This window comes from Panthera pardus, unplaced genomic scaffold (genome assembly GCF_024362965.1).
Source record: "Panthera pardus isolate Hobbes unplaced genomic scaffold, ASM2436296v1 HiC_scaffold_22, whole genome shotgun sequence".
In the NCBI taxonomy this organism is placed as follows: Eukaryota; Metazoa; Chordata; class Mammalia; order Carnivora; family Felidae; genus Panthera; species Panthera pardus.
The window spans coordinates 80463436-80485139 of record NW_026526788.1 but is presented as its reverse complement, the minus strand read 5'-3'; the positions used below and the strand labels follow the sequence as shown (position 1 = coordinate 80485139).

The following is a 21704-nucleotide window of genomic DNA, read 5'->3' as shown; positions in this document are numbered from 1 at the left end:
CTGTTTGGGGGTGCGTGCCGGGCCGTGGGTGGCTGCCCTAACCCTGCCACCTCGGGGGCATGAGCCCTGGCTGCAGCCACCTCTGTCGCCTCCACGGCTCCTCCCGAGTTGGGGGGCGTCTGCAGTGCCGACACCACCCAGCCTCTGGCCTTCTGACTCCAGTGACAGGCAGAGCTCATGCCTGCTGCTCAGGCGCCCCGTCAGCACCAGGGGGGCCGGAGGGGCCTGGGGGGGGGGGGTGGCTCCCGGCTTGTGGGGATGCCCGTTTTCTGAGCGCCTCGGCCAAACGTCCTGTGATCTTCCTACGGCAAGGTCAGCGCTTCTTCCCACTCAGATGCCGGGTGGCCCGGAGCGGCTCCTCCCCACCCCTGTGCAGACGCACCCCCTTCTCAAAAGCGTTCACAAAGTCCGGTTATTTATCTGCAGGGGAGTCACCAGCATTGCCTCTCCTGTTTCCCTGTGGAACCGTCAAAGGGGAAATCCTGCCGAAGATGCTCAAGGACAAAGGTGATGGGAATGCACTGGGGCTCATGGTCACCTCCTCCCTTGTCCGCCTCCTCGGGTCTACCGGGAGCCTTCGTGGTCAGTGTTTGTGGTCAGCCCTGTAGAGCCCCCTGGGGAGAGGAGGCCGCGGCAGGGGTGGGGGGCAGGGGCGGGCTGCCCCTCAGGAGCCCACAGAGTGTCACTGAGCCTTCGCCACTCCACTGGCACGGTCTAGAGACCAGCCCTCTGCCCCGGCGGCACATCAGCCCCAGCCACTCAAGTGCTGGGACAGCTGGGGGGCAGGGGAGAGGGGGTGTGGCCCGCACACCTTCTGTCACGGGCAGGTCTGAGAGCAGAGGGTCATCGGCAGGTTGGAGTGCAGACTTCAGGAGAGACTAAGCCAGGTTTGAACTCTCCCTCTGCTGTTCATTAGCTGTGTGAGCAAGGGCAGGTCACACGAGGTATATGCGTCCACATCCCCGCCTGCGGAATGGGCACAACCACAAAGCCTGCTGCCCAGGGCCGTTGTGACGCTAGGTGGCACCAGGCCCGGCTCTCCAAAGGCAAGAAACGCGCGGAGCCGCGGCTCTCCTCTTCCCACCCTCTGTCCCCGATCTCCAGTGACCCACGTAAAGAATATTCCCCAGGAGGATCTTAGACCCAGTAACGATCCCCCTTGCGTTAAAGCAGAGATCGTGTGTCTTTGGTGTTGTCCTCTGTCTCCTGAACGCTACCGGGAATAATGGCAGAGGACGTTAGGCCGCGGGGTCAGGATCACGGGCTGCCGAGGGCCGGCCGGGCGCCCGGGCGGGTCTGCACCTCAGCTCCCGGCTGCTTGTTCAGGAGAGTTGTGTTGCGCTGTCCCATCTGCACGGACCGCCCTGCAGAGCAGGGACCCCGCTGCCTTCCTCGTGTAATAAAGCCCGTTTCCTGGTTCTGCTCGTGTCCAGGGATTCCCATGGAAAGCATCATCGTCTATCAGAAGGTCCCACACCCGGGAATCCAGGTGAACCTCCACAGCTACTATTCTCAGCAGGTGCGTGGTGCTCCCCAGGAGACCTCCAGCGGGGCGGGCACCTGCGCGTCGTTCCCCCATCCCCAGCAGTGTGACTTCATCTCCACCTCTGTGAAATGGGACCGGACTGCTCTCTTAAGGTTTTTGTAAGGATTAAAGGAGATAATTCACACGAAGCCATATGCATGGCATCCCAGACATAGTAAGCCTGGGCAGCTGGGGGCCTTGATGTCGTGCAGGGGGCTGGCGGAGCTATAGGGGCAGAGGCTGGGCCCATACTGGGAAGGCCCCCAAAGCCCTCGGAGGGGTCTACGTTGAATTTGGGAAGTCACAGGGACCTTTGGAGGCTTCAGACAGGAGAGTGGGCGGAGCCTGTTTGAGTCAAGGTTTTCCACTCCTGTTTTCAGTAAGACCTCCCGTCCCTCTCCTAGGACAGGCTTCTAGATGCCTTGCTGGTTCTGGATGTCCCCTTAGTGCAAACCAAAAGGCCACGCAGCTAGCCTGTCTTCTGCGTCCTCAGAAGGGGTGCAGAGCGGACAGGGAGCCGGGCTGGACTGCTGCCGTATTGATCAGTGCCACTTTGGCCACATGAGCAGAGGCACACTGTCCACTGGGCCGGGCATGTGGGTCCATAGTGCCCCTGTCCTCTGGCCGGCAGCACCATGAGGAGCAGCGCCCAGCCTCCCCAATGGCACCCTGCTCTCTACACAGCGCCTCCCGTGAACTCGGCCTCCAGGAAGCAGAGAAGGCCACGTCCCCCAGGGACCCTCCTGCTGTGGATCCTCGGGTCTGCCTCATGTGGCCCGAGGGCCCAGCTACGGCACTAGGGGAACATTCTCTCCCCTTGGCCTACGACAACAGACTGATCTTTCCTCCCTGCAGGGCATCCCAGCGAGCATCACGTTTTTCAGCCCCTCTGGCCTCACCCACAGCCTCAAGCATATTCAAGAGTTATCTGGTGACAACATTGGTCGAATCAAGGTGAGGTATTCAGTGGGCTTTTGGTCTTTTCAGATTTTTAAAAATTTTTACTAATTATCCTAGAGCTTCCGTGTAAAGTCAGAGCACTCCTGACCCAGGAGACACCCTGATGCCAGCTCTGGAGCACTGGAAAGGCAGGGTTCTAGAATTCCCAAGCACCGCTTCCTGGCTGGTGCTCCTGGACAAGTTACTTAACCTCTCAGAGCCTGTTTCCTCATTTGTAACATGATGCTTATCTCTCTGTGGCCTGTACAGATGTATACAGTAGTCCCCACCCGCCGTGGGGGGTACGTTCCAGAACCCTCAAGCAGATGTCTGAAACTGCGGTCAGTACCGAACCCTAATATACTAGATTTTGTTCTATCACAGACATCCCTGTGGTAAAGTTTAATTTCTAAATTAGGCACAGTAAGAGATTAACAACAATAACTAACAATAAAAGTTTAACAATACAGTGTAATAAAAGTTACATTGGCGTGGTCTCTCAAAATATCTTCCTCTACCACACCCTTCTTGTGACGACGAGAGAGGAGAAAAGGCCTACGTGCTGAGCAGAGGGGGGTGAATGACGGAGGCGTGAGGTTACTCCGGACCTGACCACACGGGACACGGAAGGTCATCTGGTCCTGGACCGCGGCTGACCGTGTGTAACTGAAACCACAGAAAGCAAAACCCCGAGTAAGGGGTTTTCCTGATGGATTAGTCTCAGGATTCGATGAGAAAATTCAAGTCAGTCCTTAGCCAGAGCCTGGCACGCACGTGAGCATCCTTTCCCATTTTCCCATCTAAGCATCTTGGAATTCATCCTGGAATCTTTTCAAAAAGCCATTCCCCTTTTTCGTGTCTTTTAACTCAAAGGATGAAAGTCCCACTTTCTAGGGACTCTGTTTGTCAGGAGTCTACACGTATCACCAGGCCTAGGGGGCCGGTAATGGGAATGCTCTCGAGCCAGCTGCAGAGGGACCGAGGAGAGGGCGGAGGTGACCTGGAGCCCCGGGACAGGCCGCCAGCACTGTCCCAACTCACGCGAGTGAGGGCTCTTCCCTTTTATCACAGATGTCTCGTAGCACACCTGCGGGGCCGGCACCGTTTCCCAAGTTCGCAGCCGGAGTTAGGCTCAGAGTTGTGCGCCTCGCCCTTGGTCTCCCAGGAAGAAGGGAGAGCCGCAGTTTGAACCGAGGGAGCCTGAGTCCACGTTGTTGGCCTCGGTGATACGTGAGCCACGGCCCGTTGACGGAACGTTTCTAGGCAAGATCTCGTAGGATGTTCACACCGTTCCAGGGGTAGAAATCAAGCAGAATCAGGACTTTTGTCCTTATTACAGGCGAGGAAACTGAGGCCCAGAGAAGTTAAATGACTTGCCAAAGTCATATGGTGAGTTACGGGGAGGCCCAGGACTTGCATTTAGGCCGCTGGGGAAAGAGAACGTTGTCTGACTCTTGGGGACAGAAGATTAAAAAGATTAGACCCTTAAGCGCTCAGTGTTAGCGGCTGGCACGGAGTGAGCGGGTATCGTTTTAGAGGCTGGGATAAGCAGGGGTGCCGGGCCGCCCCGGTCCTCGTCCCCCTGCACCACACCGCCCCCCCGGACGTGGTAGCCGTGCCTGGGCGGCCCGGCAGCCAGTAGCCGACTTCCTGTCTCTACGGACTTGCCTGTTGTGGGATTTCAGGACCGGCTTCTTTCACTTAGCGTCGCGGCTTCACAGCTCACCCGGCATCCCGACAGGCTCATGCCATCGGACTTTCTGGTCTGGAACAACACCAGGGTTCCCGGCAGCCGCTGGCGGTCACTGAGCACTTCTGGTGCCGGGAGCCAGTGGTTACACACACTGCCCCACGTGACCCTCACGGCAGCCGAGGAAGCCTGTTCACCTTGCTGTTTCACAAACGAAGAGACAGAGGCCCAGAGAGGGAGGGTCACTTGCTACGGCCACGATCTTGCGGAGCTGGGATGGGAACCTGCCCCTCTGGCTCCAGGGCCTGGTCTCTCGACTGCTCCATTTTCCTGGGGGCGTCCCGTCGGGGCCCCCGAGTGCCCAGGGTGCCTTCCAGACTTTGTGCTCCACTGGGCCCCACCCAGGCGTGCGGAGGTGTGGCCAAGGCGGCGGGCACCAGTGCCGGGGTCTGGCACCCCGGCCCCGCACCGGAGCCGCAGGCTGGCGGGGAGGCTGTAAGGAGGTTGTGCAGGCCAGGCATTGCACGGGTGTGGGGCTGGATTCCCATCGGGAGGCGTGAGCACACACGTTAGGAGCTCACGCGTGAGCAGTGACGTCCGGACAGGCCACAGGCCCTGCCCCCCCGCCCTCCCGCTCCCGGCCCGGCCTGCAGGTGCACTGAGGTCCCTTCTCTCTCCCCCTGCAGTTCGCCGCCATCGGCCCCAGCACCGCCCGTGCGCTGGCCGCCCAGGGCCTGCCTGTGAGCTGCATGGCCGAGAGCCCCACGCCACCAGCCCTGGCCAAGGGCCTCAGGTTGGCGCTTCAGGCCCCCGGCTGCTGAGTCACTGGCACTTCCGGCCGCGCGGCTGTCCCGGACCCAGGCGATGCACCACCGCCGCTGTGGGGAAGCCAGGCATCGGCGGGCTCCCCGGACTTCTGCCTCGTGCCTCCATGGACCCGCGGGGACACCAGGAGCAGGGTGGGCCCCGGGGCCGGCGTCGGGCTTGGCAGGCGCCCCCGGCTCCCAGGCCCGGACGGGACTCCTCCGGCAGCAGGAAGGAAACCAAATAAAGCACCGGCTCCCCGAGCTGACCGCGTTGTCACTTGCTGCCTGTTGTTTTCACGCAAAGCCGTGTTCGCCGAGGAAACCGATGTGCCCGCGTCCTGAGATCCGCCAGCCCTGGTGGGAATGATGAAATCTGCCACGTAGGAAGTAGTTTCATTCATCTTCTAAAAAGGACCCTCAGGCTCCTGCTGTGTGCACTGTGGACACTTGCGGCCCACGTACGGGGAGAGGTTCTTTCCCTCGGAAACCAGACGCAGCGTAGGTCAGGCCGGGCATCTGACAGGCGGGGGGCGTTCAGTTTACTTAGAAGGGGTTTGTCCAGGGGCGCCTGGGGGGCTCAGTCGGTGAAGCGTCCGGCCTCGGCTCAGGTCATGATCTCTCAGTCATGGGTTCGAGCCCCGCGTCGGGCTCTGTGCCGACAGCTCGGAGCCTGGAGCCTGCTTGGGATCCTATGTCTCCCTCTCTCTCTGCCCCTCCCCACCCCCCCACCTCAAAAATAAACAAACAAAAAAAAATTTAAGAAGGGTTCATCTGCAGGCACAGTGCCCCACAGAGAGGCTTCAAAAGTCTACCCCCAACTTTATTTCTGCTTTTAAAATCTTGGCCGGGAACTTGGGCAGGGTTGAATGAAACCTCCGTCTGTCTTTCAGTAATGGGAGCCGGTGCAGGAAAGAGGACTGCGTTACCCGCACGTTGTCTCTTTGGAGGGCGTGCGATAGTGAGCGGTTCCCGCGTGCCACAGCCCCGCACACGGGGCTCTGCCCCTCGTCCCCGTTCCTCTTGATGCCCTGAGGAGCCGACACCACTATTATTCCCATTTCTCCGAGGAAGGAACGGAGACTCAGGGCATCGTAGGACTTGCTCAGGGTCACACGGCTGGCGTGCGACTGGCGGACGAAGGGGACTCGTGTACGTAAGCACGCAGGCCCAGACCAGCCGCGTTCATAAGCCACCTCACATCAGAGCCACCTTAGCAGAAGAGTATGAACCCGGGAATACCTAGTTCTCTAAGTCTTGGCGTGACCTGAACAAGAATTCTGCAGGTGCCGCGGTGACCCCGTAGTTCTCCTCTATAGTCATTTCTCTGAAAACAGGCCAGAATCCGTCCCACCCTTCTCTCTGATGAGAAAGTCAAATCTGGAGTCAGGAGTTCGGAATCCCTGCCATTCTCAAGGAGCCCGGCCCCAGGCAGCGCGGTGGTGCCCTCCGGGAGCCCCTGTGGCCAAGGAGCCCCGAGGCCCGCCTACTGAGCCTCCCTGAGGTCTCTGCCCCGGCCGTGCGGGCGCCCGCAGCTGCCAGGAAGCTGTGCCAACCACGCCGGGCTTGCCGGGGCAACGTCCTGAGGCCAGCCTCGGACGGAACGCCACCCCCTGGACCGAGCTGGCTAAACCCGCCTTAACTGGAGGGCACGGCTTGTGCCACACCGGGCTGTCGTGCGGGCTGGGCGAGGCGGCCCCCTGACCGTGCGCTCGGAGGTCACAGCCACACCAGATTGCTGCACGATACACCAGAAAACGACGTCACCGCCTCTGACCCACCTGCTGCCCGGCCCCCTTGTCCCGTGTGCACACGGCCCCTGACCCCGTCCCCCCCACACTCCTGCAAAGCTGCCCCCACTCAGGTAGGGTGTCCGGGTGAGGACAGGAACCAGCCCTTCCACAATGGACCGTGCCTGGCCTTCTTTGCGGGGACAGGGAGCAAGTTAACAGTCCCAAGGGTCCAGGAAGCTTGGGGTGGGGGGAGCATGGCACCCGGCGGGGGCGGAGTGACCCTCTCGGAGCCCCATCTCCCTGTCACCCGTGTACTGCCTGACACCTCCTGAGACTCACTCGTGCCTTCTGGGCTGCAATTCCCCAGCTGTCGGGAGGGGGTGAGCTCCCGCCTCCCCGGCCGTGTCCCCCGCAGCTCGGAAAACTGCTTCTGGAACCCCGTGGAGCTCCCTCGAGAGCTGACGGTGGTGGTGGCTAAGCAGCGTGTCACATATTCTCATAAATAATACCGCTCAGCACTTACTGCCACGTCTGAGTTTAGAGGCGTATCCGGTAGGAAGCGGTGCCGGGATGGCAGACGCGATCGTCTGGTCACGGGCCCGACACCTGAGTCCCAGGTGCCTGGGGATCAGAGACGGCACGGCTGCCTGCAGACCCCTCGAAAGAACAGAGTCAGAGGCACCCGAGCTCAACACAGACAGCCTGTATTTCACACAACGGGGCTGGGGCCGGGAGACGCGGGCCAGGCCACCTCTCCGGACCACTGCCATAGGACCGCTCTCTGAGGCTCTGTCGCTGGGAGCCGGACAGTAGGGAGCCGGGTGACAGCCGAGTCCGCGGATGGCCTTCTCCAAGTCACCTGCCTTTGGTGCCGATGCCACTGTCGTATTTCCCTTCGGAGATTTTATGATAAACGGGAGATTAGGTGTCTTTTTTTTTTAAAGCCCGTTTCTTACAACTGGAGGCCGTCAGCAGGGCACATCACACCACCGAGTACACATACCTCTCTGCCCTTCCGCCTCTCCCACTCACTCCAGCGAGCTGGACACTTTGCAGCAAAGACAGAGGAAACAGCACATCAGCACCCAGGCGGCCATCAGTAAGCAGACGCCGATGGCGATCATCATCTCCAAATCAATAGCCATCACGATCTCGGAGCATCTCACACCCACCTGGGCAGAGAAGCGCAGGCAAGCAGTGAACGTGGCTTCCCTCCCACGCGGCCATCTAGCAACCTCAGCACGCCCCCTTCGGCCGGGGAACCACGAGCCCCAAGCCGCAGAGCCCTCCGTGCGTTTAAGACATGCGTGAACTTGGCGGGGCGGTGGGGGGGGGGGGGCAGCCATGGGGGTAGAAGGTTTATTCGTGATGGAAATCGACTGAAATGCCCAGTGCAGAGAGCGGGAAGGCAGAAGGTCGGGGAGCAGGAAGAACCTTTCCTTTTCCCAGGCTGCTAAGTCACAAGAGGCCCATCCTCGCGCAACTGGTTTCCCAAACACCTGGGCCTCCTGACAGGTGTATGCACTTTCAGAGCCAGAACTGACCCCTCACCGTACATCCGGCTTAAAAATCTCCCAGGGAGCGCCTGGGCGGCTTAGCCAGTTAAGTGTCCGACCTCAGCTCAGGTCGTGATCTCCCCGGTTCTTGAGTTCGAGCCCCGCGGCAGGCTCTGTGCTCTCAGAGCCGGCGCCTGCTTCCGATTCTGTGTCTCCCATCTCTCTCTGCTCCTCCCCCACTTGCACTTTCTCAAAAATAAACATTGAAAAAAAAAATTTTTCTATCTCCCATGGGAATAATGAAGGGAAGGTCTTTTTCAAAATGCCACGCGGTGAGGTGCTGAGAATATGCAAACCCATTTCGTAAATGACATATGCTTGAGGGGGAAAAACGTTTTCGGTCCTCCCACTGACAACCGGATCACGACATCTCAACATTTCAGAAGATTCTGGAAGCCTCCAGCCAAACCCTTCCCCCAGCTCAGAGACAAGGAGCGCCCTGCACCGACCGGGAGCCCGCCGCCCCTGTCTGTACTGTAGATCGCACGCTCTTCTCTGCCACTTTCCCTGCTAAAGCTAACGGATTTCCTCAAAATCCACTTTACCTGGAGTAAGCGATTTAGCTAATCAAACACTGGGAGCCTCGCGAAGCCAGTCAGTCTACTCAAAGGCTCTGAAGATCGGGGAGAGGAACACTCCCAGAGAAAAAGCAACAATCCCCGAGTCCCGTGGCCCTGAGCCGCAAGAGGCCAACCGCACACCACAGCAGAAAAGAACAATGTTCCGGAACAAGACCGTTGCGTCAGAAAGCCCTAACGATCCCACTGTCATCGTCACGGACAGCTGTCGCGCACGTTTTAAGACCTGACATTCCGATGCCCCGTCTCCGGCCGGAGCTTGCTGGGTGAACAGTCACCGATGGGTCTCTCTGACCCCGCAGAACCCAGGCTGTGTGACATCAGCTCTCGGGACACCCGCACTCACTCATCCACAGAGTTCTCCATTCTGTCCCATGTTCAGAATGTCAGCCTCCCGGGAAACACGTAATATTTAGAAACATTTTGCTCTAAATCTTGTACCTTCAGAGGTTTTTGTTTCCCCAAGAGAAAACATTTAGGATTTATCTTCTAATGAAAACACAATTTGAGATTTCAATTAAAAAAAAAAAACAAAACAGAAAAGAACCCCAATCACGTGGGAAGGTGAACAGTGCCCTTACACTTGGTTTTGGCCACACGGGCAACACTGTGTAGCCATTTATTCAGATGTGTGTTCACCGTCCACCATATATGGACACGTGAACTATTTTGATAAATATGAGGGACACGTGTAAATGGACACGTGATTGACGTGTCACGGTTACACGCAGCGAAACCTTGATTTGCGAGCCTAGTTTGTTCCGGAAACCTGCTTGTAATCCAAAGCACTTGTATATCAAAGCGAATTTCCCCAGCAGAAATAAAGGAAACTCGGATGATTCGTTCCACAACCCCAAAATATTCAGGTAAAAAGGACTGCGATACCGTAATACAAAATAATAAAGAAGACACAAAATATAAAGAAAAGTAAATTAACCTGCACTTCCCTTTGAAAACCTTCGTGGCTGGTGTGAGAGGGCAAGAGAGAGGAGGGTTATCGTGTGGGACGACTTTCACTCTAACGGAATCACTGCCGTCTGTTGGCTCAATGGGTTCTTTTTGTTTTCGTGCAACTTTAACAGGGAGCCTGTCCGATGACCTAGAGTGAAGCAAAGCGTGCCTCAGCTCACTCTGGTCTGGAAAAGCAAAGGACCGTCCATAGGTGCTTTGAAGTGACAAAAAGATACACTAACGCCAGTTGTGGGCACCTTCCAATGTTCCGAAAAATCACCGATTTCTGCCAAAAGCTGTAGCCTGAGACCGAGCATCTGAGCGTGGGAGATGATCACCCATAATCCCACAGTGAGCAAGAGAGAGAGAACCACCACCGGCCCAGTTGTGATCATGGGACTCCTACTGCAAGACCTCGCTCGTTTATCAAGGTAAAATCGATTCGAAACGTCTGCTCGTCTTGCGGACACAGGTGCCGAACAAGTGCCTCGCAACCCACGGGTTTGCTGTATGTGCTTATATACGTTCTACACACGCCCGCACGTAACTGACAAAAACTCTGGCAGGCGGGACAGCGCGCAGTGAGAAGCCACCGGAGTGGGGCGCCGGCGCCGGCAGGGGTCCTGATGGCGGGAAACGGAGCGCCTGCCAGGCCAGGTCTAGTTAGGCGAGGGGAGAGGAGCTTCACGGGGCCCGTCGTGGGAATCACACACCGGAGCAGAGCGGACCTCGTGGGCGCGGCCGTGGGGACCGGCAGCCGCCCGGCACCGTCCCGCCCCCCCCCCGGCGCCGCAGTCAACGTGGGAAGGGCAAAGGGCCTGCGTGCCGCCTGGCGTCATTTCGAGCCTGCCTTTCACCCTCCTCGCTTTTTACAGAAGCGTTCGGATGGGCCTTCGGCTCAGAAGGCCACTTAGAAGTTAAGAGAGAACGAGGCCAGCGTTGAAACCGTGAAGGCTGCCCGGGGAAATGTGATAACACAGGGTTGTCGCCCCGTCTTAAGGCAGGATGATGCTTGGCTTTGCTTCCCAACGCGTCTATCTTGTGCAGACCCCCAGTAGGATCTTCACGCACAGAATTATACAGGGTGCCTGGGGCTTGCTTCCGAGTGTGCGAAGTGGGGGTGAGGGTAATGAGAAATTCCACACCCTGAACCACACTTGTCTCCTGACTGCGGACCCGGGCTTCCCTCCCCTCCGCCAGGCTCCTCCCAGAGGGGTGACCGCGAGTCCTCTCACCCCAGTGGTGCCGGTTCAGGGAGCTGGGAGATCACGTCGGTAGGAGACGGGGAGAGGGCTTTAGCCGGGGGTAGGGGTGGGGGTGGAGATCTGTGGACACAGCTGACGGTAAGCCGCCCTTAGTGACCAGAAGGGCCCTGCTGGAGAAGGTCATCTAAAAGACGTGACTGCCGACTGACCCGCGAGCCCCTCACCCCCTCCCAGTCCCCGGAACGTGGGTTCTGTTCCTCTTGCCTTTCCCGTTCCCGGCGGCTGCTCCGAGGACACAGCCTTGAAAGGTGACGTGGGACTCGGCCCAGGTAGAGCCTGTTGATAAGCTTTCAAGATCCAGCGGGCAGGTGCAGGGATCCATTAGTCCCGCCCGCCGCCCAGGACGAACCTGGAATGTACGTTCCCTTCGCTTATTAAAACTGCCACCTCCCGACCCGGAGGGGCCTCCTTCTTCCGTCTCTCCCCGTCACCCTCCCTCAGTGGGTCTCCGATTACACCCGGGAAGCCCTGGGAGGGTTTCTAATCACGTCCCCCCAAACCCTGCTCGCTCTTGTGTCCCCACCTGGTGCGTGGCCGGCCCCAGAGGTCTCCGAGCTGACCGGAGCTGACTGAGCACAACACCCTGATGTCACAGGTGCTGGCCTCGCCGCCACAGCCCCCGTGTGAGGCCAAACACCCTTTCCTGGGACCTCACTAGGAACGGATCCCGCTGGGTCACAGCCTAGCACTGTGCCCTGCCTCGGAACGCCAGTGTCCCGGAGCCCCGTGACAGGTCTCGGGCTGCAGGGCCATCAGACAGACCAACCTAGTACAGAAGGGCTGCTGGGGCGGGGAACACCCAGGAAGGAGTGCCAGGCCAGCCGGTGCCGTCTACACCTGCCTCTGGGCTGCACCCCTTTTTATCTACCTTCCATAGAGCAACTGGAAGGATTTCAGTTTATTTATTTAAGTAATCTCTACACCCAACATGAGGTTCGAACTGAACCCTGAGATCAAGAATCGCCTGGTCCTCTGGGCCAACCAGGCACCCCGGGAGGATTCTTTAAATAACGAATCAATAAAGTCACTCTCCTGCTCAAAAGATCTCCACTGAACTTAGGGTAGAATCCAATTTACCCGACCTCCACGTCCCTCGTCATCTTCCCATCCACCCTCTCTTTTCCGTCCTCACCTCCCCCTCCCCCTCACTGACCCTCCACCGGCCCTCTGCTACTCCGCCGGATCCTGCCTCAGGGCCTTTGCACTTGTCCTTTCCTTCGCCCACACCACACATGAATCCCCAGTCACACGTGACAGTGTCTCTCTTTTCTTCCACTGCTTCCATTTCATCTTTACAAGAGGTCTCTCCTGCCCATCTTAATATGGACTCCCCACCTCCAAAGCATTCGCTTTTCTGATTTACACCGTTAGCCCCTGTCACTGTTTGAATTTTTCATTCATTGTGTGGTTTATTGTCTGTCTCCTCCACTTAGAATAGAAGTTCCGTGGGGGCGCCTGGGTGGCTCAGTCGGTTAAGTGTCTGACGTCCGACTTCGGCTCAGGTCACGATCTCATGGTTCCTGAGTTTGAGTCCCGCGTCGGGCTCTGTGCCGACAGCTCGGAGCCCGGAGCCTGCTTCGGATTCTGTGTCTCCCTCTCTCTCTGCCCCTCCCCTGCTCGTGCTGTCTTTCAAGAATAAACGAGTATTAAAAAAAATATATTAAAAAAAAAAAAGTTCCCTGATGGCAAAGAATGGGTCCACCCCGTTTATTTCCAGGTTCCCTGTCCCTAGAACAGTCATGAGGATTTGATGAAGGAGTCGCTAAGGGCCAGCCCCACACCTGCACACTTGCTGTTTTCAGACCTTTGACACTGACATTCGAAGCTCTCACCTGCAGCCAAGTGCCTGGAGGGCCTCACTCACTTCTCCCAGCCTCTCCAGACGTGACTAGTTACGAGGTCCACGCAGCTGAGCCTGGCCCTGCGTAATATTTTCTTCTCCACCCTCCACCCCCTCCCTTCCCCTCCTTCAAAAGACTCCTTTGTGAGGGTGAACTGAGAGGGGCCAGTTCTAGAACCTCCAGGGATCCTAGTTTACCCTCGTATAAAAATCCCTGACCCACAGACTAGGACACCACACAGCCATTGACTAGGAAGACAAACGCCTACGTTCACGAACACCGAAGCTGCCCGTGACATTCGAATCACCGGGTTTTAGCTAATAGAGAACACGGTTTGCGTAAAACTATACACACGTACTTCCCCGTGAACGTACACAATACGTGTACCTGCAAGAATGTTCACCAAATGTTCACCCTCTGAATCACTGGATTTCCTCCTTGATTCTCAGTACTTTTCAATTTTACGTTTTCCCATACTGATGAAGTATCCTTTGTATGAAAAGGAACAAGAAGAGATCCGGGAAACAAGATCTGCAACCCGGGCCCTCCAAGAAAAGAAAGGACCCACGCTGTGACCAAACTGATGATCAGGTAGTCAGGCCGCAGGTGCAGTGAGCGACAGCAGGTGGTTGGCGGCCAGGTTTCGCACTTCTACCGACAGGACCCCCGGACTTCGCGAACATTCCACTGCTCACCGGGGCAGCCAGCCGGCCCGGGAGCGCGTCACCACAGAAACGGAATCCACACGAGGCTGCCAGGGCAGGATGTAATTACCTGAGGACGGGGCAAACATTCTCACCCCAACGAGAAGGGCACTCCTGGGGTCTTCAAAGGGCGGCAGGGCCAGGGCCTCCCGGCGGGCACACTTCAGACCTGGCTGCGAAGGCCTCGGACACGCACGGCTCCCCAGAGCGGAAGTGCTGCTTATAAAAGCATCCCCGGGGGCCCGGGCCGCAGGAGGGAGACGGGAGGGAAGCCGGAGGGCAGCGCGCAGACCGGGCCATGCTGGCCGCCTCCATCCTCCGTCGGAGCCTGCTGCTCTGCTGGCTCGCTGCCCCCCGGGCCGCCGGGCCGGAGCCGCTGTTCCACAGCCGGGACCGCTCGGACCTGGAGCCGCCCCCGCTGCGCCGGGCCCAGCCCATCGCGGACGCCCTCGCCGCGCAGGTAGGAGGAGCCCCGGCACCAGCCGCACGCACGTGCCCACGTGCACGGTGAACCCTCGCACACGCAGGCAGGTGCGCACGGGGGCACGCGCACAGGTGAACCCTAGCACACGCAGGCACGTGCACACGCCGGCAGGTGCACACGGGGGCGCGTGCGCAGGCGGACCCGTGCACGTGCAAGCCTGCGCACACGCAGGCACGTGCAGACTAGGACACGTGCAGAGCTGGGCACATGCATGCGCGGGCACACCCACGCCGCCTCAGGTCGGGGGCGGGGGGCCTCCCGCAAACGACCCATAACCACGGGCTGGCCGTGCCGCGCGACACGGGTGACCACGCCCCGTGGCTGCAGACACGCGTAGCGACACACAGCCTCCCCCGCCCCCCCGCCCATTCCGTAAACCCCACACACCCGCGCCCCACCGCTCGCCGCTTCTCTCCGCAGCGCTTCCTGTCCAAGTACGGCTGGGCCGACGCGCCCCCCGGGCCCGGCTCCCGGACCCCCGGCCCCGCCGCGCCGCCCGCGGGCCCCCGGGCCGCCGCCCTGGCCGAGGCCGTGCGCAGGTTCCAGAAGGTCAACGCGCTGCCTGCGAGCGGGCGGCTGGACGCGGCCACGCTGGCGGCCATGAACAGGCCGCGCTGCGGCGTCCCCGACACGCGGCCGCCGGCGTCCCCGCCGCCCCGGGTGCGGCCCAAGCGCTTCGCGCGGCCGCTACCGCCACGGAGCCCGCGGCCCGAGGACGCCGCGCCCCGCGGGGACACCCGGGCCTTCGCCAAGAGGACGCTGACGTGGCGGCTGCTGGGGGAGGGCGCCAGCGGCCAGCTGTCCGTGGACGAGCAGCGGCACATCCTCAGACTGGCCTTCAGGATGTGGAGCGAGGTGACGCCGCTGGACTTCCGGGAGGACCTCGCCGCCCCCGGGGCCGCGGTGGACATAAAACTGGGGTTCGGACGAGGTGAGAAGGGCGAAGACGGCGAGCCAACCCTGGGCTCCCGGGCACCGGCCCCCACGGCCGCAGGCAGGGCCCGGTTAGCATAGGGAGCCCCGCCCTGGTCACCTGTCCAGCGGTGCCACGACCGCTGCCTCCCGGGGTGTCCCGAGACGGCCCCTGGCGGCGGCGTGGTCATGTCGTAAACCCTGTGTAGGCGCTTCAGTACAGCTCACCGGGAAGGGTGCGGGCACGCCACCCTGCACAGGACGGGGGGCGGGGGGAGTCACATAGGGACATCAGTGAAGGCCCCTCACTGCTGGTCTTGGAGCAGGTCAGCCCAGTGAGCATTGCTGCAGGGAGCGAGCTCAGCAGGGTACGAGCCAGGGCACTGACCCCTCCTAGCCAGGTGGGTTTGGACAAAGTAACTTCTCTGCAGGCGCCCCTGCTGGGATCGAGGGGTGCTAGGGGCTGCCCTGCTGACTCCCTTGACTCCCTGCTGTGAGAAGTCCCCAGCGTTCGTGCGAGGGGACGTGATCATTGGGCTGCACCTTCTTCCTGTCCTGACCCGTCAGCTGTTAGGATCCAACTCGGATCTTGCCTTTTGATAGCACCCCCATGCCCCGCACCCTTCTCTGGGCTCCCACAGAGTCTGCGTGTTTAGTGTTTAGACTTCAAAACGCTGTGGCGCAGGCGAGTTGTGGCTTCCGCTCCTGGACTACAAGCTCCTCGAGGCCGTGACCGTTTTGGGGAACGTGTCTGTGCTCCCTGTCCCCTTGCCAGGCCGGCACCTGGGCTGTCCCCGGGTTTTTGATGGCAGCGGGCAGGAGTTTGCACATGCCTGGCGCCTGGGCGACATCCACTTTGACGATGATGAGCACTTCACACCTCCCAGCAGTGATGCGGGCATCAGCCTTCTCAAAGTAAGTGGTCTCGGGCCACGGGGAGTGACCGGGCAGAGGGCGGTGCAGGGTGGGCTGGAGTTCAGGGAAGAGCGGACAGCCTTCTGGGAAGGTTCCCCGATTTTCACCATCGTCCCCCTTCCCCTTGGCGAGGCCCGCCGCTGGCAGGCGCTCGGACGCCCACGGTCGGCGCTGCACCCGTGGTTTGTGTCCCCTTCTAGGTGGCCGTCCATGAAATCGGCCACGTACTCGGCCTGCCTCACACGTACAGGACAGGATCCGTAATGCGGCCGAATTATACTCCCCAGGAGCCTGCGTTTGAGCTGGACTGGTCGGACAGAAAAGCCATTCAGAAGCTGTACGGTAAGACTGTTCTGGGAGATCATCCTCAGACCTCCCAGAGGACACTCAACAGGACCCCCGCTCCCTATCGGGAGGCCGGGCCCCCCAAGAGCACGGAACAGTACGACTCCAAGAGCAGCCAGCAGTAGCTGCCTTCTAGCTCTGGGATGCAGGTGGCCACCGGCAAGGATATTCCCTCCTGTGGCCTCTGCTTCACGTGCTACATCACATCTCTGGGAGGAAGGAGCAGGGCTTGGCGGTTTTCCAAACAGCACTGGCCGCCCAAGGGGTGGCCTCCCCCCTCCCCCGGGAGCTACAGATCCCGGAAGCCCCAGGGAGAAGGTGCCCCAGGGAGAAGGTTCCCGCCGTCCCAAAGCAAAGAGCAGGGAGGATCAACTTTCAGTCTAAGGTGTGAATGGTTAGTTAACTGAAGTGACTAATGGCTTAGCCTGGAGGCTGAAGGGAAAGCGAGCTGCCCTCCCCTTTTCCACCGAACACAGAGACCACCCCCTTCTGTTCCACTCGGACCCTATGTTCTTGGCCCTGGGCCTCCGGGGAGAGTAAGCGGTGCCAGGACAGCACGTGTTTCCCTCAGAGCCAGTCTTACTCTGGTGTGTGCCCAGAACCAAGCTTCTTGCCTCTAATGAGGTCAGGCCAGCCACCAGGAGGCATCAGCTGTGGTGAAGGTGATCACATGACCAGCATCCGCATGGAGACACTTAGAGGCCCGGGAGCGCCTCTAAGAGAACCTCTGAGAGAACCAAGATGAGCCGGAACGGCCCACGGGAGCCAGCAGTGCTGCAGGCCCCCCTCCCCCCCGCCTCCGGGCAGGCCTACTTCCAGCCTTGTGTGGCGTCTGGCTTTAAGACCGCTGAAGAGACGGGCGCTTGGTTGGCTCAGTCAGTCAAGCGTCCAGCGTCAGCTCAGATCACGATCTCGCGGTTCGTGGGTTCGAGCCCCGCGTCGGGCTCTGTGCTGACAGCTCGGAGCCTGGAGCCTGCTTCCCGTTCTGTGTCTCCGGCTCTCTCTGCTCCTCCCCCTCTCGCGCTCTTTCTCTCTGAAAAATAAATGCTAAAAAAAAAAAAAGTTTAATCGAAAACTCCAGCTTTGTAATGATCTCTATTTGAATCACACGTGAAAGTAGCAACAGTTGGTTTTTGCCACAGGTGACAAGGGACTTTTTTTTTTTTTTCGAAGGTTCATGTGAAGGATCGTTTGATACCGCATTTGACTGGATTCGCAAAGAGAGAAACCAATACGGAGCAGTGATGATGAGGTTTAGCACGTATTTCTTCCGCAACGGCTGGTACTGGCTTTACGAAAATCGAAACAGCCGGACACGCTACGGGGATCCCATCCAAATCCCCAGTGGCTGGCGCGGAATCCCAACACAAAACATAGACGCTTTTGTCCACCTCTGGACGTGGAGAAGAGACGAACGCTATTTCTTTAAAGGTAGAGGTTCTCCCGGGTGGCTCGATTTCTTGTATCCCACAGGCGCACTCGGAACGAGGGCTTCGAGCCCTGTGCCAGGGAATCTTCTAGTGCTCTTGCAATGACTCACCTGACTGGCTTGTCCCACTGGACTGTAAGCTCTGAGCACAGGGTACGAAGGCGCCGAATGCGTCACATGAACAAATGAATGATAATTAGTGAACCGGCTGTGCCAGGCAGAGGTGGTGGCCCGAGACCTGTAAGAAAGGGCCCCCCCCCCCTCCGACAGCAGTTTTAGCTAACTCTTCCTCCGGAGAGGAGGAGCCTTAGAAGCCCCCCGCTAGAAGCCTGTGGTGAAGGAGAGCAGATAAGGTGACCACGGCCACCTGGAACCAGAGGCTGGAGCCACCCAGAAGTCAGGGCTTTTGACCCAGACCCGGAGGCCATGTGGGACCCCGGGAGCCCCGCCAGGACAGTGGGGGTGTGATGGGGGAAGTGTGGACGGGGGTGGGGGGTGGGGGGTGGGGGGTATGACACAGGAAGCGGAAGCAAGGCTTTAGAGGGAGGGGAAAAGATGTCAGACAGCTGAACCTGCGGGGCTCAGGGGCAGGGCACTCACACAGGACGAGATTAGGTTGGAAAGACAGGGTCAGCCTGAGCCCCGAGAGCCTCGAGCACCATGGCCGGGGGCTGGACTTCAGCCAGCAGGCAGTGAGGCGTCGGTGGCAGTTTCTGAGCAGGGGGATCAGTGTGTTGCTGGGAGGCAGAGACCGAGGCGGGGGTCTGGGGTCAGCGGATGCGCAGAGAAGACAGGCCAGGACCGCCTTGCCCGGGGGCCTCTGCCCGTGTCACGGAGGCTGGCTCTTTGCAAACCAAATGCCCGGAGTCTAAGCACAAACAAGATTCTGTGGCTGCTTTTTCTTTCCCTTCCCCGAACTGCCCCAGAGGTAAGCTGTGTGCCCTCGGTCTGCCTGAGCCCTGGCAATAGGACCCTCTGGCCTTAAATGGCTCAGGAGTCAGAGAGGCAAGAGCCAAACCCAAAGGAAGCTGCGTGCGGATTTTGCCGCAAGAAACCAGTGCATGAATCTGGCCTTAATTTTCTTTACATCGCACAAAGGAAGAATGGAGTGCAGTTACAGAAACAAATTGCCCAGGGCGGACTTGTCTAGTTCAGGGCTCTCAGAGTTGGAAGCACATCTCTCAGGGTCCTAAGAAGTCCTGGACGAGAGCTTCCATAGGCAACAAAGACTCTTCGTTACAGAATTAGGTCATCGTGGGGGACTGCCGTAACAACACGTGTATTTCAGTCTCGGAGCTGTAAAAAACCTCTTAAGTTTAACTGGCCGAGAATACTTTAAATTCAAATATTCCAGTTAGAGTGAACTGCGCCATTGGCTGGACAAACGTCACTGTTTTCTCTCAAAGGCAAACCTTTTGGGGATGGGGGTAGAAGCAGGGGCCGAGGGCGAGAGAGAGCTCGCGTGGGCGGCTGCTACGGAACGGAACTGACTGTGATGTGACGTAGGTTGTGAACACAAAAACCTCTAGCTCAGTGGATTTATTCTATTTTATGCTGACCATATGCCAGGGTTCGGGATGAGCAACTAACAACGAGAGTCCAGAAGAGTCCTGTGCTGTTTCAGAGCACGAAATAGGCATCTGGATCGTGAACTGAAACAGAGCAACATTACGAGCTGTGCCTTCACAGGACAGCGGGTCGAGTCGCCGGGGTGGAATAAGGGAGTCTCGGGCCGCACCGGCCCCACCTGGGCCGTGAATCCGGATGAAGTGCTTCAGGGCTTCTCTGGTTTCCTCATCTGTACAACCGAGGTGGTAGTCAAACCGCAGAATTCTACAACCCTGACAAAAAGCTGGGGTGCCTGGCTGGCTTAGTTGGTAGAGCATGTGACTCTTGATCTCGGGGTTGTTTAATCCCCCCCTGGGTGTAGAGATTAAAATCTTTAAAACACCTGATCATAAGCATCGAGATTGTTTTCTGTAAAAAGAGGGCTTATATTATGATGGGAAAACGATTCACGGCAACCCCTGGGATCCTAACATGTAAAAGGAAGATCATGAGACTACATAGGAAGAAGGGGAAAAAAAAAAAAAGATGATGCTTATGTGAAAAAGACCGTACGATTTGTCATTTTGTTTTTGCTTTTGATGAGCACCAGGGGGCCGGCGTGCCCTGCAAAAGGCAACCAACATCTTAATAGCGGCAATGATTGTCAGAACCGATCTAGAAGTAATTCAAGACCTGCAGAATCATTCACTTGAGTGGAGGCTTCACTCAGATGCTGAGGTCCTGCCTTCTTCTGGGGTCATGGCGAAACATCACGGTTGGCGGAGCCCTAGACTGAAAGTGAGCCTCTTAGTCGTCGTCCATAATTAAATGGTAATAAGCCATATAAGCATGTTTTGTTTGGCTCTCAGGAAATCAGTACTGGAGATATGACAGCGACAAGGATCAGGCCTACACAGAGGATGAACAAGGGAGAAGCTACCCCAGACTGATTTCGGAAGGATTTCCTGGCATTCCAAGTCCTCTGGACACTGCCTTTTATGACCGAAGAAAACAGTTAATTTACTTCTTCAAAGAGTCCCTCGTGAGTAGAGGCTTTCCAGCTTGGTGTGGCTTCTATCACCCCCCGAGGTTTGTCAGAGGGCCAAGTTGTTAAAAGCTGTTCTCAATTGCCTCGGCCCTGTATGACCATGGCGGGTCCCATCATGTGGAAAATTAAGAAATTCAAGCCCAGAGAATTTGGTGCAAAGCTACAGATTTACTTAGCTCATTCCTAAAATTAATCTAAAAATCAAATCATTTTCAGAAATGCCGGTCTCACTTTCTTACTTGCTTTGCAGGTGTTTGCATTTGATGTCAACAGAAATCAAGTACTTGATTCTTATCCAATGAAGATTACGGAGGTATTTCCAGGAATAGAGCCACAAAACCATCCTTTCAGAAATATAGATTCAGCCTATTACTCCTACGCACACAACTCCGTTTTTTTGCTCAAAGGCAATGCGTACTGGAAAGTGGTTAACGCCAAGGACAAACAGCACCAGCCTTGGCTTCCTTCAAATGGCTTATTTCCAAAGCAGCCCATCTCAGGGAGGTGGTTTGACATTTGTGATGTCCATGCCTCCACCCTGAACATGTAAGGAGAAAAACAGGCAAGTGGAGAAAGGGATTTCTCTTCTGAGAGAAAGTCGGGTCTTTTACAAAGAAAATAAACCAGATCTTTAGTAACCGAAACAAATAGGGCTAAAACCCAGTGGAAAAAGCTATTACCTTAACTTTTCAAATACTTGGTTTAGAAGTCCGTTTTACAGGCCCCCCCAAAAAAAAAAAAAAAAAAATTACCAAATGATTTTAGGACATTTTTAGGAAAGGTTAAAAAAAAAAAAAAAAAAAAATCCTGACACATCCCTGTCCTCCTGCCACCCGTCACCCCCGTACCGATTTCATGGCTGGATGGGAACGTAGCCGTGGCCAAAGGATCCAATCACGGAAGGAGATCCGGCTCCCTGAACACAGGAGTGGTGTTACTGCCCTGAAACCTTAGGGATTCAGCGGAGAAGCTCCACTACTGCGCTCCACACTTGCTGGCGTGCAACTTCCGTCTCCCTCGCGGCCAGCATCTGGAAGGCTTCCCCACGCGTTCCTCTCCATCTTCACAACTCCGACGGAGTGCCAAGGCCCACACTACTTTGCACGTTTCTAGTCCTAGAAACTGAAGCTCACCGTTGTGTCCTTCCCAGCAGGGTCAACGCGGCGGCTTCCGGCGACCCCTGCCTCTGACTCCAGCCCCGGGGCCCTGGCACCTTCTCTCCATCCCTGCACTGAAATTAACTGAAAGGCAAGTCGTCTCAACAACCAGGCCACAAATAGCACGATTCTGCCCACCTACCAGCCAAGGCTCAAGCACTTGAAGAAGCACTCATTTAAAATCGGCAAATTACAACATTTAGCCAGACTTTTTTTCTCCCCCATGTAGGGAACGTTCATATTATTGTTTCGACAAGTGAAGACGGCTAGAATTGCCATCT

General features: G+C 57.7%; 2 protein-coding genes and 1 long non-coding RNA gene across 9 annotated transcripts in view; 2 read left to right on the top strand and 1 right to left on the bottom strand.

The window, feature by feature from the left end:
* UROS (uroporphyrinogen III synthase) overlaps positions 1 to 5226 on the top strand; it is a 35791-nt gene extending 30565 nt beyond the window's left edge. For all 7 annotated transcript variants that reach the window (XM_053910028.1, XM_053910024.1, XM_053910027.1 and 4 more), the window contains 4 exons: positions 427 to 507; positions 1434 to 1519; positions 2381 to 2479; positions 4841 to 5226. In XM_053910028.1, the coding sequence (XP_053766003.1) occupies positions 427 to 507; positions 1434 to 1519; positions 2381 to 2479; positions 4841 to 4975 (401 nt within the window). In that variant the 3' untranslated portion in view covers positions 4976 to 5226. The remainder of the gene's footprint in view (positions 1 to 426; positions 508 to 1433; positions 1520 to 2380; positions 2480 to 4840) is intronic.
* A 2152-nt stretch (positions 5227 to 7378) lies between these two features.
* LOC109252288 (uncharacterized) lies at positions 7379 to 7940 on the bottom strand. The gene is made up of 2 exons (XR_002073931.2): positions 7694 to 7940; positions 7379 to 7583 (listed from the first exon to the last, which is right to left on the bottom strand). It is a non-coding gene; the product is annotated as an uncharacterized LOC109252288 (long non-coding RNA).
* A 4249-nt stretch (positions 7941 to 12189) lies between these two features.
* MMP21 (matrix metallopeptidase 21) lies at positions 12190 to 20989 on the top strand. Its single transcript, XM_019424654.2, has 7 exons — positions 12190 to 14045; positions 14490 to 15000; positions 15757 to 15896; positions 16097 to 16238; positions 17415 to 17672; positions 20088 to 20260; positions 20517 to 20989. The coding sequence occupies exons 1-7, from the start codon at positions 13884 to 13886 to the stop codon at positions 20814 to 20816; spliced, it is 1686 nt and encodes a 561-aa protein (XP_019280199.1). The 5' UTR covers positions 12190 to 13883; the 3' UTR covers positions 20817 to 20989.
* The last annotated feature ends 715 nt before the right edge of the window (positions 20990 to 21704 follow it).

Coding starts and splice junctions, on each gene's coding strand:
- MMP21 (XM_019424654.2), top strand. CDS start 13,884: ATGCTGGCCGCCTCCATCCTCCGTCGGAGCCTGCTGCTCTGCTGGCTC. Junction 16,239..17,414: donor AGCCATTCAGAAGCTGTACG/GTAAGACTGTTC, acceptor TTTTTTTCGAAG/GTTCATGTGAAGGATCGTTT. Junction 20,261..20,516: donor ACTTCTTCAAAGAGTCCCTC/GTGAGTAGAGGC, acceptor CTTGCTTTGCAG/GTGTTTGCATTTGATGTCAA.